This window comes from Peromyscus leucopus, chromosome 16_21, assembly GCF_004664715.2.
Source record: "Peromyscus leucopus breed LL Stock chromosome 16_21, UCI_PerLeu_2.1, whole genome shotgun sequence".
NCBI lineage: Eukaryota > Metazoa > Chordata > Mammalia > Rodentia > Cricetidae > Peromyscus > Peromyscus leucopus.
The window spans coordinates 8828868-8844797 of record NC_051084.1 but is presented as its reverse complement, the minus strand read 5'-3'; the positions used below and the strand labels follow the sequence as shown (position 1 = coordinate 8844797).

Genomic DNA, 15930 nt, shown 5'->3' with positions numbered 1-15930 from the left:
GCCCTAAGACCCGGAGCAGATAAGGTGGCCATGTAGCAGGACCGGCTTCAATGCTTTCACCCCCACCACCCACCCCACACTTAAACTTCAAGTGATTCATGGGTAGTCACACCAACATTTCAAAGGGGATTTTTTTTTTAACACTTTTTCTTTAGAGGTAGTTTCAGCACACGGAGTCATTTCTGAGCATGGCTCTTTGGTAGAGGGAGGCTGTGATGTGCAGCAAAGATACTTTGTTTTCATAGCTCAGGATGGAACCCAGGGACTCGCCATGCTGGGGAAAGGCCCTACCCTTGAGCCCAGAGGGGATTTCTCCGATAAACTGGGCTCTGGGGGAGGAGGCTGGGTAGAAACTGTCGCTGTTTGACAGCATTAGCCTATACCAGCCTCTCCCTCATATCAGTAGGCCCTGGCACTGACCCAGGGCCCTCACCGCAGGTCTGACACTGAGAAGGAAGTCTGAGGACAGAGTCTGGGTTCAAAAGGAAACCTTCAGCCTGGTGATAAGGGCTAGGCCTTCTATGAAGGCCCCATGTTTTACCCCAAGACCTCTGTTTCTGGGCTTGTCTGGAAAAAAAAAAAACTAAGCCCCTCGTCTCCTCTCTCTCCTTCTTACCCCCCTCCCCCTTCCAAAGTGGGACTCCTGTGTGGTCCATTGTTAATTGTTTGGGTGACTGGGAGGGCATCTAAAATCACTCCCTCCTCCACTCTCTTTCCCTCCTCCTCCTCCTCCTCCTCCTCCTCCTCCTCCTCCTCCTCCTCCTCCTCCTCCTCCTCCTCTTCCGGAGAATGAACCTAGAGAGCTCAGGCAAGTGTTTTCTTTCTCTGAACTACGTTCCCAGCCACATGAGCGCTTCTCAAAATAGGTCCGGAGTGCGCGAGAGCAACCGGGGAAATGCAGGGCTTTTCCCACGACAAAGCATCTCAGACCCTCCGAGACTTTTGCTAGTAGCGGCCAACTAGGGCGGGTGAGGCTCTTTGGGGACTTGCGGTGCTCACCCCACCCGCAGATTGGCAGGCGCCGCCTGCTGGCCGCTGTGCGCCGCACCGGGACCTGGGCTGTGAAGTGAAAGCGAAAGTCGCGGGACCGGGCGCTCTCATTGCGAGACGGTCGCGGGCGCACCCGGGGGATCCAGTTTGGGAAGAAGCAGATTTCAGAAGCGCTCCTGAGCTGCTGGTCCGCAGGTGAGTTCTTGTGGCTATAGAGCCGGAGTGCTAGCAGGGGTGCGATCCACTCCCAAACCCTTGGTGTCCCCATCTCGCTCCCCTCTCCGGGTCCTGCCTTAGGTTTTCTGCCCCACGCCCCTGACCCACCCAATGTCCCAGGTCTTCTGCCCCAGGTCCTGTGCCCCGCACCCAGTGTCCCAGGTCCCCTGCCCCTCACCCCTTGCCCAAGGTCCTCGGTCTGCTCCCTTGCCCGGTGTCCCCTGTCACTGTCTTCTGTCCGGTGCCGCCTGCCCCAAGTCCTCTGTCTCTGCGTCCCACTGCTTCACGCTGTTCCCTGGCTCTAAGGACCCGGGGAGTGGAGGGAGTGTGACCAGGGACTGAGTCTTCTCGGTTAACACCAAGAACCTTCGAAGGGACAGGCGTGGTGACAGCAGACCAGCCCCCCCCCTGCGTCCCCCTCCGTGTGTGTGTGTGTGTGTGTGTGTGTGTGTGTGTGTGTGTGTGTGGTGTGGGTGGCCTTTTCCACTCCTTCAGACCGGCAGCATGGCATGGATCCCAGGAGAGGTGTGACTAGGAGGAGACCTACCCCGTGAGGCTGAATAAAATGAGAAGTTGAAGCCTGATGTGGGTTCGGGACTGGAGGCCCGTGGCCAGGGAACCCCACCGCCCTAATTTCTCCCATTCTCCCTGCAGAGCCCATCATGGAGCTGGTCTCTCTGAGGTCCTGGGCCTCTCTGCTGCTGGTGGACATGGCTTTACTTGCGCTGCTACAGGGATCTCTGGGAAATCTGCTTCCTCGGGGGCTTCCAGGACTGTGGCTGGAGGGCACCCTGCGACTTGGAGGGCTGTGGGGGCTGCTAACAGTGGGAGGGGTGCGGGGGACTGTGGGGAACTTTCTGCCCTTGCTCTGCCTGGTCACCCCCCTGTTCTTCTCGCTGAGAGCTCTGGTGGGCGGCACCACGAGTGCCCCAGCAGTCAGAGTGGCTTCTGCCTCGTGGGGCTGGCTGCTGGCTGGCTATGGGGCTGCCATGCTGGGCAGGGCCGTGTGGGATGTGCTGAGCCCTCCAGGAGCCCAGGAGAAGGAACAGGGCCAGGAGAACAACAAAGCCCTGATGTGGCGGTTGCTGAAGCTCTCCCGGCCGGACCTGCCTTTCCTCATAGTTGCCTTCTTCTTCCTCGTGGTGGCTGTGCTGGGTGAGAGGGAGAGGCCACCGTGAGAGGGTGGTGGGAGAAGGGCCTTGGCAGGGTGCAACCTCCTCACCCTTCTCGCCTCTTTCAGGAGAGACCTCGATCCCTCACTATTCTGGCCGTGTGATTGACATCCTGGGAGGTGATTTTGACCCGGATGATTTTGCCAGCGCCATCTTTTTCATGTGCCTGTTGTCTGTTGGGAGGTGAGTGGATGATTGACTTCAGGCCCCTTTGGTAGACCCACACCTGGACAGGGGCCCTCCACCCTGACTTTGTTTTGCACAAAGTACTTCAACTGAAATATGCACATTTACCCACCAGGGACTCCCATCCATCCATTTACCTCCTCCTTTGAATTTTCCAACGTGCTCCGAGTTTATTGGAGCAAAAGGAGCCGTGTGTCCAAAGGGACTGTTCCTTGTGTCCTCAGGTGTCTTCCTGGAATCTCCCGCAGGGGAGGGTGTGCCCCCCCCCCTGCCCCAATCTTGTGGCTTCCTCACTGGCTGCCTTTGCCTCTCTATACAGACCCAGGAGCCCGCAGTCTCAAGTAAACAAATAGTGGACTGTGTGGTGGGGCTGTGACTGGGAGGAGGAGGCTCAGGTACAGAGAGAGGGTGCAGATTCAGGCAGGTTCTCTCCCTCTCCCCGGCCTTCTTAGTCCCTCATTACGCCTCCATTCTAGTTTTGCTGTTTTTCCCCCCTGAAGCCATGCACGGGTGAACTCCTTGTGGGTCGTTCTCTGCTCTCCCGGCCCAGGCTGGGTCCCCTTTGGTGTCTCCGTAGCTTTTGGCATTTGTAGTTCAGTTGATCTCTTTCTGCAACTAGCATTTATGAAACTCCCTTCTGTCTTTGAATCTACTCCGCTCTTTTGGAGAAATTTCCTCCTCTAGACCCTTAAGTTTGGCCCGTTCATGGGTATGTTGTGTTCTAAACTAACCACTCCCCCACCCTCCCACCCTGTCCTTCCTGAGTAAGAGTGTATCTGCACTGGAGGTCAGAGGACAGCTTGCTGAGTCAGCTCTGTCCCTTCACTCTGTGGGGTCGAGGGTGGAATTAGGTCATCACCAGGCATGGCCACACAGTGTGTTTTGATTTCTTAAAAATATTCTTTGTGCCAGGTGGTTCTCCGATGCAGATTTATGCTGAGCCGTTTCATAAACCCAGTTGTTCCAGGGGCTGGAACTGCTGCTGGCTGGGCACTCTTACCTTGTAATCGTATTCAGAACCCCAGTGCATCACACTCCCTCCTGGTCCTCCCTAAAGATGCCCCTCCTTCCTGCCCCCATCCACAAAACTCAGTACCCGCACTCTGGGCCTCAGCCTCATGTCCCGCACCACTCTGCTATTTCTTGCCTTCAGAACCGTCTCCCTGGACTGGGGAGACAGCTCACTGGGTCACGTGCTTACTGTGTAAGCACAGGGAGAGTCTCTAACCCCAGGACAGGGTGTGGAGTAAAGACAGGTGGATCCCAAGACCATGGTGACTGGCCAATCTATCGGAAATGGTGGGCTCCAGGTTCAGTGAGAGACCCTGCCTCGAGAAAAATAAGGTGGAGGGCAACTGAGGGAGATGCGATGTCATCCTTTAGTCTTTCAACACACACACACACCACACACACACAGAGCAGTACACCTGGATCTTTGTGTGTATCCACATGCAACACACACACACACACACACATACACACACACACACACACACAGAGCAGTACACCTGGATCTTTGTGTGTATCCACATGCAAAACACACACACACACACACACACACAGTGGTGGCTCCTTTTCATTCTTACTGTGATCACTCAAAGTCCACCATTTCATGTCTGCTTATCCAATATGGGAACTAAATTTGCATTTGAAACCCATATTTTGTAAAACACCTGCTTTTATGCATTTAAAAATACTTCTTCCTTTAAGTTTTTATTATAAAAATTTGGTTGATCCAAGAGGACTTCCCAAAGGATGGAAGGTGAGATTGGCGACTGGGGGTCGGTAAAACAGGAGGGAGGGACTTGTTGCTGTTTCCGAAGGAAGCACGTGTGAGTCCATGAGCCCACGGGGATTTGTGCTGGTTAAGAGCTTGACCCCACATTTAGCTCCCTGTGTCTACCCTTCCTACTCGTTTATTCATGTGTTTTCCCCCCTTGCCTCTTGTCTACTTCCCCATCTCTTCCTCCCCCCTTCTCTCCATCTCTCTTTCCTGCTGTCTGCCCCCACTCCCGCCCCCCAGCTCCCTGTCTGCAGGCTGCCGCGGAGGCTCTTTCCTCTTCACCATGTCCAGGATTAACCTGCGGATACGAGAGCAGCTTTTCTCGTCCTTGCTGCGCCAAGACCTTGGGTTTTTCCAGGAGACCAAGACAGGTGAACCTGGCATCCAGGTCTGGGTTCTGTCACCCCCCCACCTCTGGAGCCTGGCAGTTATCTTTTAGAGCAGGGTAGAAGTGTCACCCAGTCTCTGTGGGGGAAGAGGGTGTGAGAGGTGGGATGAGTCAGTGAGATGGCCCAGATCGAGTTCTTGGGTTTCTGCAGTATCCATGGTCCCCTCATCCTCTCTGTCCTCCCCAGGGGAGTTGAACTCACGGCTGAGCTCCGACACCTCCCTGATGAGCCGCTGGCTCCCTTTTAATGCCAATATCCTGTTGCGGAGCCTGGTGAAGGTGGTGGGGCTCTACATCTTCATGCTCCGGGTGTCTCCTAGACTCACCTTCCTCTCCCTGCTGGACCTGCCCCTCGCAATAGCAGCAGAGAAGATGTACAACCCCCGCCACCAGGTGTGTGTACATGTCACAGTGCCCCGAGAGGAGACTAAAGTGTAGAGGTGTGCAGGCTTCCACGTGCAAATCTCAGCATGAGAGACAGACAGGTAGAATGGACAGCTCTTTCCAGCCTCTGCAGTACCACATTTTCCTAGTCCAGCCATCCACCGAGTTGAGGAGGTTGGTGACCCACTGGATCTATAAGCAGAAGCCTTGTGTGTGTTGAGCTGTGGGGAGAGGGAGGTGAGGGGGCATCTTTCTGGTAAGATGGTGTCTTCTCATGAGTCTCAAAGTCTTCCCACAAATGTTTGAGAATCAGTGTGAAGAACATCTTAGGAGGTTTACACGTTGTTTTTATTTTATGTGTATGGGTGTTTTGCTTGCACGCATGGACATCTTTGTGCAGTGCCTGAGAAGGCCAGAAGAGGGCCTGGAGTTACAGACAGTTGTGAGCAGTGTGGGTACTGGGAAAGGAACCCCAGTTCTCTGGAGGAGCAGCCGGTGCTCTCACCCACTGAGGCATCTCTCCAGGCCCTAGAAGGTTTCCTCTTTGACCTCAGAATGCATAATTGGATGGAGTGCGGGGGAGGGAGGTCTTGAGTCTGGATTTAGTTTTGCCTCGGGTTTTCCCTTGTAGTAAAGCACACAGGATGTAAAAAAAAAAAAAAAAAAAAAAAAAAAACCCACGTTACTCACTTTTGGGCCACAGTTCAAAGCACAAGCCTTCTGATTCTCCACATTTCCCCCCAAACGTACTGTCACTTTATTTTTAAATGAGAACAAAAGCCGTTTTGCTGGCTGGGGTGCAGCGGCTCATTGTGGCTTGGCTTTGCATTTTCCTGACCACTAATGTTGTTACGTGTGTTTTCACGTGCATGTGGGACATTTGACACATTCTTTGGAGGGATGTCCATCTGGTTCCTCTCGTTGCTTTTTGGCCCTTTGGTGAAAAGAAATTCCTAGCCCCATTTTTTTTTTTTTTCATTTTTAAAAATTTGTAGTTTTGTTGTTGTTTTGTTTTTACTTGTTTGTTTTTGGTTTTAGGAGACAGGATTTCTCTGTGTATTCCTGGCTGTCCTGGAACTCACTCTGTAAACCAGGCTGGCCTTGAACTCACAGAGATCCACCTGGCTCTGCCTCCCGAGTGCAGGGATTAAAGGTGCCACACTGCCTGGCCAAAATTTGCATTTTGAGAGGCATTCTTTATATTTTTTAAATTGTATTTTTTAAACTGCACTCTGCACATATTCTGGATGTTGGTTGGCATGCTGGGGACAGCGTGGGTAGGCTAGTGATGCATGGCCTGTGGCAGAATTCACCAAGACAGGAAAGGCAGCAGCAGAGGGTGACTAGACACTGTGGTATGGCGCCAGCAGAGAGCAGGAAGCTCAGCCCACAGGGCAATTCTCAGGGGCTGCTGTTAGAGGGTGTGTGTTTTGACATACACAGTCAGGCTGTGTTCAGTGTCACAGTGTCCAGCAATAGTCACTGCTTGATCTTGAGGGACTGGCGGTCTCACCGTGAGTCAGACATGGCTCAGTACAGAGCACAGGCCTTAAACTGGCACCCACACTTTGCAGCTGGAGTCAAAGGCCCTGCTGAGCCCAGCCTGCCCTAGGCAAAACAGACCTGCTGTGAAGTTGGGATGCTTAGACCAGCTGCCTTCCCAGAACAGCAGCTGCTCTGGCCTCTTATCTGATTTACAAAGATGCATCTTGAGGTGTCTTTCACTGCAGACGAGGTCTTATGCTTTACTGTAGAGAGTCCTCTGCTGCAGTGTAGACAAAGTCCTCTGCTGCAGTGTGGACAGGGTCCCATGTTGCAGTGTGGACAGGGTCCCATGTTGCAGTGTGGACAGGGTCCCATGCTGCAGTGTGGACAGGGTCCCATGCTGCAGTGTGGACAGGGTCCCATGCTGCAGTGTGGACAGGGTCCCATGCTTCACTGTAGACAGGGTCCCATGCTGCAGTGTGGACAGGGTCCCATGCTTCACTGTAGACAGGGTCCTATGCTGAAGTGTGGACAGGGTCCCATGCTGCAGTGTGGACAGGTCCTATTTGTCTTTGTTGCCTGTGCTCTGGTGTCCCATTTAAGAATTCACTGTCTAGTCCAGCATCAGGAAGCGAGTTAATTGGGGCTGGAGAGATTGCCTAGTGGTTCAGAGAGCTCCCTGCTCCTGTAGAGGACTGGGGTTTGGTTCCCAGCACCCACACGACAGCTTCCTGTTCCCTCTTCCATCCTCAGGCCCCTACACCGCACTCATACACACACAAAGTATTTATAAAGAGTTTTTACAATTTCAGCTCTTAAATTTAGTTTCTAATTACAGCTCCACCTTTTTTAAAAAACAAAGATTTGTTTTACCATTTGTGTGTGTGCACATGTGTGTGCGCGCGTGTGTGAACGTGTGTGCATATGTGTGTGCACGTGTGTGTGCACATGTGTGTGTGTGCGTGTGTGTGCACATGTGTGTGGCTGCCCACAGAGGCCAGAAGACGGCCCCTGATGCCCTGGAGCTGCAGTTACAGGCAGTGGTGAGTTGGCTTGGGTGCTGGGAACCGCGCTCTGGTCATCTGGAAAAGCAGCGAGCTGTGGACAGCCAGGTCTTCATCTTCCTTAACTGCTGCGTCTCTTTCCTCATCTGACGTCAGGGGGAAGGATTTACTTCAAATGGAAGTTAAACAAAATAGCACACCTGTCCCACAGTGTTTACCAGTGAGAGCTCAGCAAGGCACATCTCTCTCTCCTTTGTGTGTGAGTGTGTGTGTGAGATACACAGTGGGGTGTGTGCGGCAAGAATGTGTGTCCAAGGCGGGTGTTGTTCCTTAGTAGCAAGGTGAAGTCTCTTGGGGCTTCGGGTCCTTATGGGGGCCTGGCAAGCACTGAGCCATCTCCCCAGCACACCTCCCCATGCCCTCTCCCCTCCCCTCCTCCCCTCCCCTCCTCCCCTCCCCTCCTCCCTTCCCCTTCCTTCCTTTCAATATTCCTTCTGGAAGGAACAGGGACAAGGGCTGGAGTGAAGCCCCCGGGCCTCGTTAACCGGCTTATGGGCTGTCTGTTCTCAGGCGGTGTTAACAGAGATCCAGGATGAGGTGGCCAAGGCCGGCCAGGTGGTGCGCGAGGCAGTAGGAGGGCTGCAGACCGTGCGCAGCTTTGGGGCCGAGGAGCAGGAGGTCAGCCGCTACAAGGAGGCCCTGGAGCGATGTCGACAGCTGTGGTGGCGCCGAGACCTGGAGAGAGCCTTGTATTTAGCCTTACGGAGGGTGAGGCGGCCTGCGGAGGGAGAGGGGATGCGGAGCCCGACAACCGAGGGAGAGGGGATGCGGAGCCAGACACTGGAGGGAGAGGGGGTGCGGAGACAGACACTGGAGGGAGAGGGGATGCGGAGACAGACACTGGAGGGAGAGGGGATGCGGAGACAGACACTGGAGGGAGAGGGGGTGCGGAGACAGACACTGGAGGGAGAGGGGATGCGGAGACAGACACTGGAGGGAGAGGGGGTGCGGAGCCAGACCAGGGAGGGAGAGGGGATGCGGAGCCAGACACTGGAGGGACAGGGGATGCGGAGCCAGACACTGGAGGGAGAGGGGATGCGGAGCCAGACAACGGAGGTTCTGGTATAGTGCACTGGACCCGGGGCTCCCTCACTTCTCTCTCCTTCCCTCCAGGTGATGGCCTTGGGCATGCAGGTGCTGATTCTGAACTGCGGTGTGCAGCAGATCCTGGCTGGCGAGGTCACCAGGGGAGGCCTGCTCTCCTTCCTGATATACCAGGAGGAAGTGGGGGCCTATGTCCGGGTGAGTGAGATGCCCTCAGCAGATGCTTTGTGCTGTGTTTCTCTCTGGACTTCTGGGCTGTGAGCTTTATTTGTTCAACAAACAAACTAGTTAATGTTCTTATAGATAATTTAAAACATGCTAAAAAAAAGAAGACATTATAAGGAACCTTCAGACAACTATTATCAGCTTTAACAATGATCATAACCCTAACCTTAACTCAAACTCCCTAACCCTAGTTTAACTCCATTATAAACTAATGCTAACCCTAATCCAATCCAAACAACTCCAAATAGCCATGACCCTAACTTAACCCCACCATGGCCAACCTTATCTCTGACTGCAGTCTCAAACCCAACCCCATCCCATCCTTAATCTCGCCTTAACCCTAACCTGCTCCCAACAGCCCACTGTGTTGGGTCTGCCCTCACTCCCTTCATACTATTTTGAAACAAATTCAAAATCTCACAGTCTTACCTGTAGATATTCCGGTGTGCATCTCTAGATTATAAATATGTAGTCCAAAAGGCTACAGGTATCATACCAAAAAAAAATAGCAATAATTTCTTAAATTCACCCAGTACATCAGTGCTCAGGTCTCCACAGGTCCACATGGTGTGACTGATGTCCTTTCAACCTCTCTGTGTCTACTGACTTTAAATTCCTACCTTGTTATTTGTCGAAGGAATGTGTATTTCTGTCTTGTGTTTCCTATGGCCCGGGTTCTGTGGGCCGAACCTCTGTAGTATTATTCCAGCGTGTACCTCTGACTCTATTTCTTATCCACTGGTAGATCAATATGGAAATTCAAGGCTCGGCATTTCCCTTTTATAGTTATGGCTGTGTTCTTTTCTCTGGGAGACACAACATATCTGGTTCTCTTGGTGCTGGTGTCCACCACTGATAAGCAATGCCTGACAGCAGTTAAGTGTGCTGCTCTGTCCTGCTTTAACTTGGCTGCATCAACTGAGAGACTTGATCTCATTTACTGCCGGGTTTCCCAGTGCTGCAGTTTGACTAGGAAAGGCTCTTGACTATTTCTTTGTATCGGATCACTTTAAAAAATCAGTTACCTTGTTTTGGGCCCGGGCCATAATTTTCCTGGTTTCTTCTTCACCAACCATCCTTTATGTGTGGAGAGCTGTGCCAGGCACTCTGATAATTTCAAAGGTGAGTTGGCCACAGCGACCGCTTTTGAAAGGGTTCCCTGTCTCAAGGGAGGTGATACTAGGCAGAGAGTGCAGAGCAGTGAGCGAAAGCTGTGGGCCTTGACCACTCTGGGGACTTCAGAGCTTTTCCGTTACAAACTGAAAACACTGACTATCAATGCAACTTTAAAATTCTACCAAAATTATTCTGGGCAAGGGAGCACATGTCTGTAATCCTGTGGTACTTGCAACCCTGAGGGAAGATGTCACATTTGAGGCTAGCCTGGGCTATGTAGCCAAAACTTTCAAAGGAGCAAAGACAAAGCCACCCTCCATTCCCAACTTCTCCAATGCCCCCCCCCCCCGTACATTAAAAGGTAGAGGCTCTTTTTGGGGGGGTAAGAAAGGGGAGAGGCTGGCCGAGGTCATGCTGTGGTCAGAGTATGTGAGGAGCTGAGTTGGGGACCTGGTTTCTGGTGGGGTTTGATTAGCTGACCTGTCCATTCCTGTTTTCCAGAACTTGGTGTACATGTATGGGGATATGCTGAGCAATGTGGGTGCCGCTGAGAAGGTTTTCTGCTACATGGACCGAAAGCCAAATCTGCCCCAGCCTGGGACCCTGGCCCCTCCCAGGCTGGAGGGCCACGTGGAATTCCAAGACGTCTCCTTTTCGTACCCCAGTCGCCCCGAGAAGCCGGTGCTCCAGGTGCCTGCAGGAGATCCCGTGGTCAGGCACCGCAGCCTGTGCATCTCTTCTCTAGGAAGCTGCCTTTAACTCTTGCCTGCTTTTCCAGGGCCTGACGTTCACACTGCATCCTGGGAAGGTGACAGCGTTGGTGGGACCCAACGGGTCCGGGAAGAGCACCGTGGCTGCCCTGCTGCAGAATCTGTACCAGCCCACCGGGGGCCAGCTGCTGCTGGACGGCCAGCCCCTGGTCCAGTATGACCACCACTATCTGCACCGCCAGGTGGGAGGGGCACCAGAGAGGGAGGGGCAGGAGAGAAGATCAAGCGTGGAGGGTGGATGAGGAAGTCCCTGGGAAGAAAGGTTGGGTCCATCCCGAGGAAACCGTCCGTCCGTCTGTCCCCTCTGGCTAGGTGGTTCTGGTGGGACAGGAGCCGGTGCTGTTCTCCGGTTCTGTCAAGGACAACATTGCCTATGGCCTGAGGGACTGTGAGGATGCTGAAGTGATGGCGGCTGCCCGGGCAGCCTGTGCAGACGACTTCATAGGGGAAATGACTAACGGAATACACACAGGTACCTACAGGTCCCGAGCCCACCCTGCCAGGGGGAGGAAGAGATGGGGCTGGGGCGAGAGCCCATTGGATAAAGCGCTTGGTTGCAAGCGGGAGGACTTGATTTTGATCTCTGGGATCCATTTATGGTGGTGGTGAGGGGGAGAAAGCCAGACTGGGACTAATCCCAGCTCTGGGGATTCAGAGGTTCCTTGGGGTCTCATTCTAAGCCAGTGAGAGACTTTGGTTCCAAAAGATAGACACTGCCTGAGGAACAGCCCACATACATACACCCACAGCCCGCACAGAGGCTCATGCTCAAGCATAGGCGTGCACACACATACACACAGGCACACAGGCTCACATGCACACACACATACACAGGCTTACACGCACACACACACATACACAGGCTCACATGCACACACACACACATATACAGGCTCACATGCACACACACACATATATACAGGCTCACATGCACACACACAGGCTCACATGCACACACACACATACACAGGCTCACATGCACACACACATACACAGGCTCACATGCACACACACGTACACAGGCTTACATGCACACACACACATATACAGGCTCACATGCGCACACACACATACACAGGCTCACATGCACACACACACACATATACAGGCTCACATGCACACACACATACACAGGCTCACATGCACACACACACATACACAGGCTCACATGCACACACAGGTATACACAGGCTCACATGCACACACACACATACACAGGCTCACATGTACACACACACACAGGCTCACATGCACACACACGTACACAGGCTCACATGCACACACACGTACACAGGCTCACATGCACACACAGGTATACACACACACAGGCTCACATGCACACACAGGTATACACACACACACACAGGCTCACATGCACACACACATACACAGGCTCACATGCACACACACACACACACACACACACACAGGCTCACATGCACACACACACACACACACAGGCTCACATGCACACACACACACACACAGGCTCACATGCACACACACAGGCTCACATGCACACACACACAGGCTCACACGCACGCACACACACATACACAGGCTCACATGCACACACACACACACACACACACACACACACACACAGGAACACACACACCCACACCCACCCACCCACCCACCCACACACACACACACACACACACACAGAGGCTCATGTGCATGCATATACACACACCCCAGATAATGTAACTTGCTTTGGGGTGATGTTTGTATCCCGGTTGCTCCTCCCTCTGTTCCCACTTCTCATTCTTCTGCAGCCCCCCCTCCCCCGGGCGCTCCCCTCCCGCCCTGCTTTGCTACCTCTTGATTGGCTAACAGAAGCGGATTGGAGAGAGAACCTGTTCTTAGTGGGAGGGGTGTTTTCTGACCTGCTGTGTCTCATGAGGGGAATGTCTCTGATTTCTTCAGAAATAGGGGAGAGAGGGGGGCAGTTAGCTGTGGGACAGAAACAACGTCTGGCCATCGCCCGGGCCCTTGTGCGGAACCCACGGGTCCTCATCCTGGACGAGGCTACCAGTGCCCTGGACGCCCAGTGCGAGCAGGCTGTGAGTACCAGCATGGGGAAGGCAGGGGACAGCGTGACTAAGGGATATGTTTGGAGTCGGGTGGTGTGGAGCTGGGCGGGGGTGGCAGGACGTCCCATTGGTGGGGAGAATGTCTGCACCTTGCAGGGCTGTGAATCTCGTGAATTGCAATGGTTACTTTTCTGTTGCTGGACCAAATACCCGAGAAAAGGAATGTAGAAGACAGGTTATTTTGGCTCAGGGGTTGAGAAACCACACAAGCCATCACAGCAGGGACAGCGTAGCTGGGGGGGGGGGGGGTCGTTTGGACTCTTTACGTCTTGCGGGACTGAGAACCAGAGAGTGTGAATGCTGGCACCCAGCTGGCTCCCTCGTCCCCTTTTTCGTGTGGCCCAGGACCCAGGGCACGGGATGGTGCCACCCACTTTCAGGGTGGATCTTTCTCCTCAGTAGTCCTCTCTGGATGCTTGAGTCAGTCCTCACAGACACGCCCAAAGGTGTGCCTTGCCCAGGCCCTGGACTTTCTTGAGTTGGCAATGAAGATCTGTCTCCAGGATGACGTGGAGAATGGTGTGGGGTGTCTGGTCCGCCATCGCTGCCTTTCCCAGTGGCCTCGGTACAGCCAGGGAGGGCAGACCCTGTCGCCTGCCCTCTGCAGCTCCGGCACAGTCACGCCTTCCTTATCCCAGTCACAGGGGTGGCCCAGCTGTGGGGTCCCATTCTTGCCTTTCTGAGGCGTGTCCTCTGTCCTCTGCAGCTGCAGGCCTGGAGATCGCAGGGGGACAGGACGGTGCTGGTGATTGCCCACAGGCTGCACACGGTTCAGAACGCCGACCAGGTGCTGGTGCTGAAGCAGGGGCGGCTGGTGGAGCATGACCAGCTCAGGGAGGACCAGGATGTCTATGCTCACCTGGTACAGCAGCAGCTGGAGGAGTGAAGGCTTCCAGACACTGAGCGCTTCTCAGAACCGAGGCCAGAGTCCGACCCACAGGGACTGTGCTGGAGGCTGGAGGCAGGATAAAGTCTGGGACCATTTTGAACTTTGTATGTTTTGGTGGGCTTGAGTGGGTGAGAGTTGGGGGATGGGGTGGTCACGGGGTGGAGTGAGCATTTTTGTGGTTCTAGAAACATTATTTTTTGCTGAATATAATAAATATGTATAAAATGTTTTTCCTTAGTATATATTATGGTTAATATTGATTGACATTTTAGCCGCATCTAGAATCACGGACAAATGTCTGGGCGTGTCTGTGAGGGAGTTATAGATTAGGTTAATTGAGGTTGGAAGACCCGTCCTAACTGTGGGCGGAGCCATCCCATGAGCTGGGGTCCCAGACTGCATGGAAGGGGAAAGTGAGCTGAGCACAGCGTCATCTCTCTCTGCTTCCTGACGGCGGCGGGCACCATGTAACCTGTGGCCTGCCACTCCTGCCCCCCTGACGTGACGGACTGTGCCCTTAAATGTGTAGACCTCCTCAAGCTGCTTTTGTCAGGCATTTTGTTGCACAGACAAGAAAAATAACTAGTATGATATGTACCTATGAATAAGTACTCATTCATAGAGATGTCTCACAAAGTGTAAAGTCTGTCCATCCTGTGATTTACCTCAGGATATAACCATCGTTAGCCTCTTGCTAGCTGTCTTTTCAGTGTGTATCTGTTCTTTGATACGCAAACAGCCCAACTCCTCATGAACATTCATAAGGCTGCCTTTCTGTCTCCTTCCTTATTCCCACCGGGATAATTCTTTTCCTTCTGTTTTTGATAGGGTTTCTATGTAGCCCTGGCCATCCTGGAACGCACTATGTAGACCAGGCTGACCTCAAATTCAGAGATCTACCTGCTTCTGCATCTCAAGTGCTGGGATTAAAGGCATGCATCATCATGCCTGGCCCTGTACCTGATATTTTGGGGAAAACTAGAGGATGCCTGGGCAAGGCACAGCTCTTGAGTTAACAGTGTTAACAACATAAGTGTGTGGGCAAGAGCTGCACTTGTAGAGTTTGAGTGTGAGCAGGGGCTGTGCAAGGTGGTTCCCATGCTGTAGCAGGTCTTTCTTTGGACTTGCCAGCTCCCGAATAACCACATGGAGACTTTTTATTAATTATGGAAATTTGGTCTTAGTTTAGGCTTTTCCCCAAGCAGTTATTAAAACTTAAATTAACCTGTTTATATTAATCTGTGTTTTGCCACGTAGCTTGTTACCTCTCCTTAGTACTGTAAATCTGCTTTCCTCTGAGTCTGGCTGGCAAATCTCCCACCAGATTCTCTCCCAGAATTCCTATCTGGCCAGAAGTCCTGCCTATCCTCTTCTAATGGCCTAGCTATTGGCCATTCAGCTCTTTATTAACCCAATCAGAAGGTGCCTTAGGCGGGTGAGGTAAAACAGAGACACACCTCTACAGTGTACAAAAAGATTATCCCAATACCATGTGTTATCTTTAATCCTTATTCTGAGCTGTATAAGATTTGTGTATTACTACTTCCAGTTTCTTTATCATTTCCATCTTATGGGTGGGGAAACTGAGGCTCAAGGAGGATAGAGGACTTTCCCAAGGTGCCTAGTTTCATTTTGGTTGCTGTGACAAACACCCTGACCAAAAGCTGTGGGGGAAAGGGCTTATTGGCTCACAACTCCAGGTCATAGTCGACCAGCGAGGGAGTCAAGGATCATCGGGGCAGGCGGGCTTGCTCTTTCTTTCACAACCCACGGCCTCTGTCCAAGGAACCCGCTTCACAGCCAGAGAAGAGCAGCGGGAACCAGAGCGGCCACTGCTCGACAGGGGCCAGGCAGGTTTATTTCTCAGCCAGCTTTCTCAATCAACCAGGGCCACCTGCCCAGGGAACGGTGCTGTCCTCGGTGGGCTGGGCCCTCCTACACCAGCAATCAAGACTGTCCCCAACAGACGTGCCCATGGGGCAACCGGATCTAAATAATTCCTTGCTGAGACTCTCTTCCTGGGTGTCTCAGTTACTTTTCTGTTGCTGTGACAAAACACCATGACCAGAAGCCACTTACAGGAGGGAGAGTTAATCCGGTTTGTGGCTCCAGAGGCAGCGTC

The 15930-nt window shown here is 53.0% G+C and overlaps 1 protein-coding gene across 1 annotated transcript; it reads left to right on the top strand.

Annotated features, from left to right (window-relative positions):
- Positions 1-797: 797 nt before the first annotated feature.
- Positions 798-14037, top strand: Tap2 (transporter 2, ATP binding cassette subfamily B member). The gene is made up of 12 exons (XM_028861015.2): positions 798-1185; positions 1861-2361; positions 2447-2561; positions 4588-4718; positions 4923-5128; positions 8179-8376; positions 8782-8910; positions 10555-10743; positions 10832-11005; positions 11136-11295; positions 12753-12889; positions 13626-14037. The coding sequence occupies exons 2-12, from the start codon at positions 1869-1871 to the stop codon at positions 13803-13805; spliced, it is 2112 nt and encodes a 703-aa protein (XP_028716848.1). The 5' UTR covers positions 798-1185; positions 1861-1868; the 3' UTR covers positions 13806-14037.
- The last annotated feature ends 1893 nt before the right edge of the window (positions 14038-15930 follow it).

Bases quoted from the DNA above. Each gene is read 5' to 3' on its own strand.
- Tap2 (XM_028861015.2), top strand. From the start codon at position 1,869: ATGGAGCTGGTCTCTCTGAGGTCCTGGGCCTCTCTGCTGCTGGTGGAC. The intron at 2,562-4,587 runs GTGAGTGGATGA...CCCGCCCCCCAG, and splicing joins TGCCTGTTGTCTGTTGGGAG to CTCCCTGTCTGCAGGCTGCC. The intron at 4,719-4,922 runs GTGAACCTGGCA...TGTCCTCCCCAG, and splicing joins TTTCCAGGAGACCAAGACAG to GGGAGTTGAACTCACGGCTG.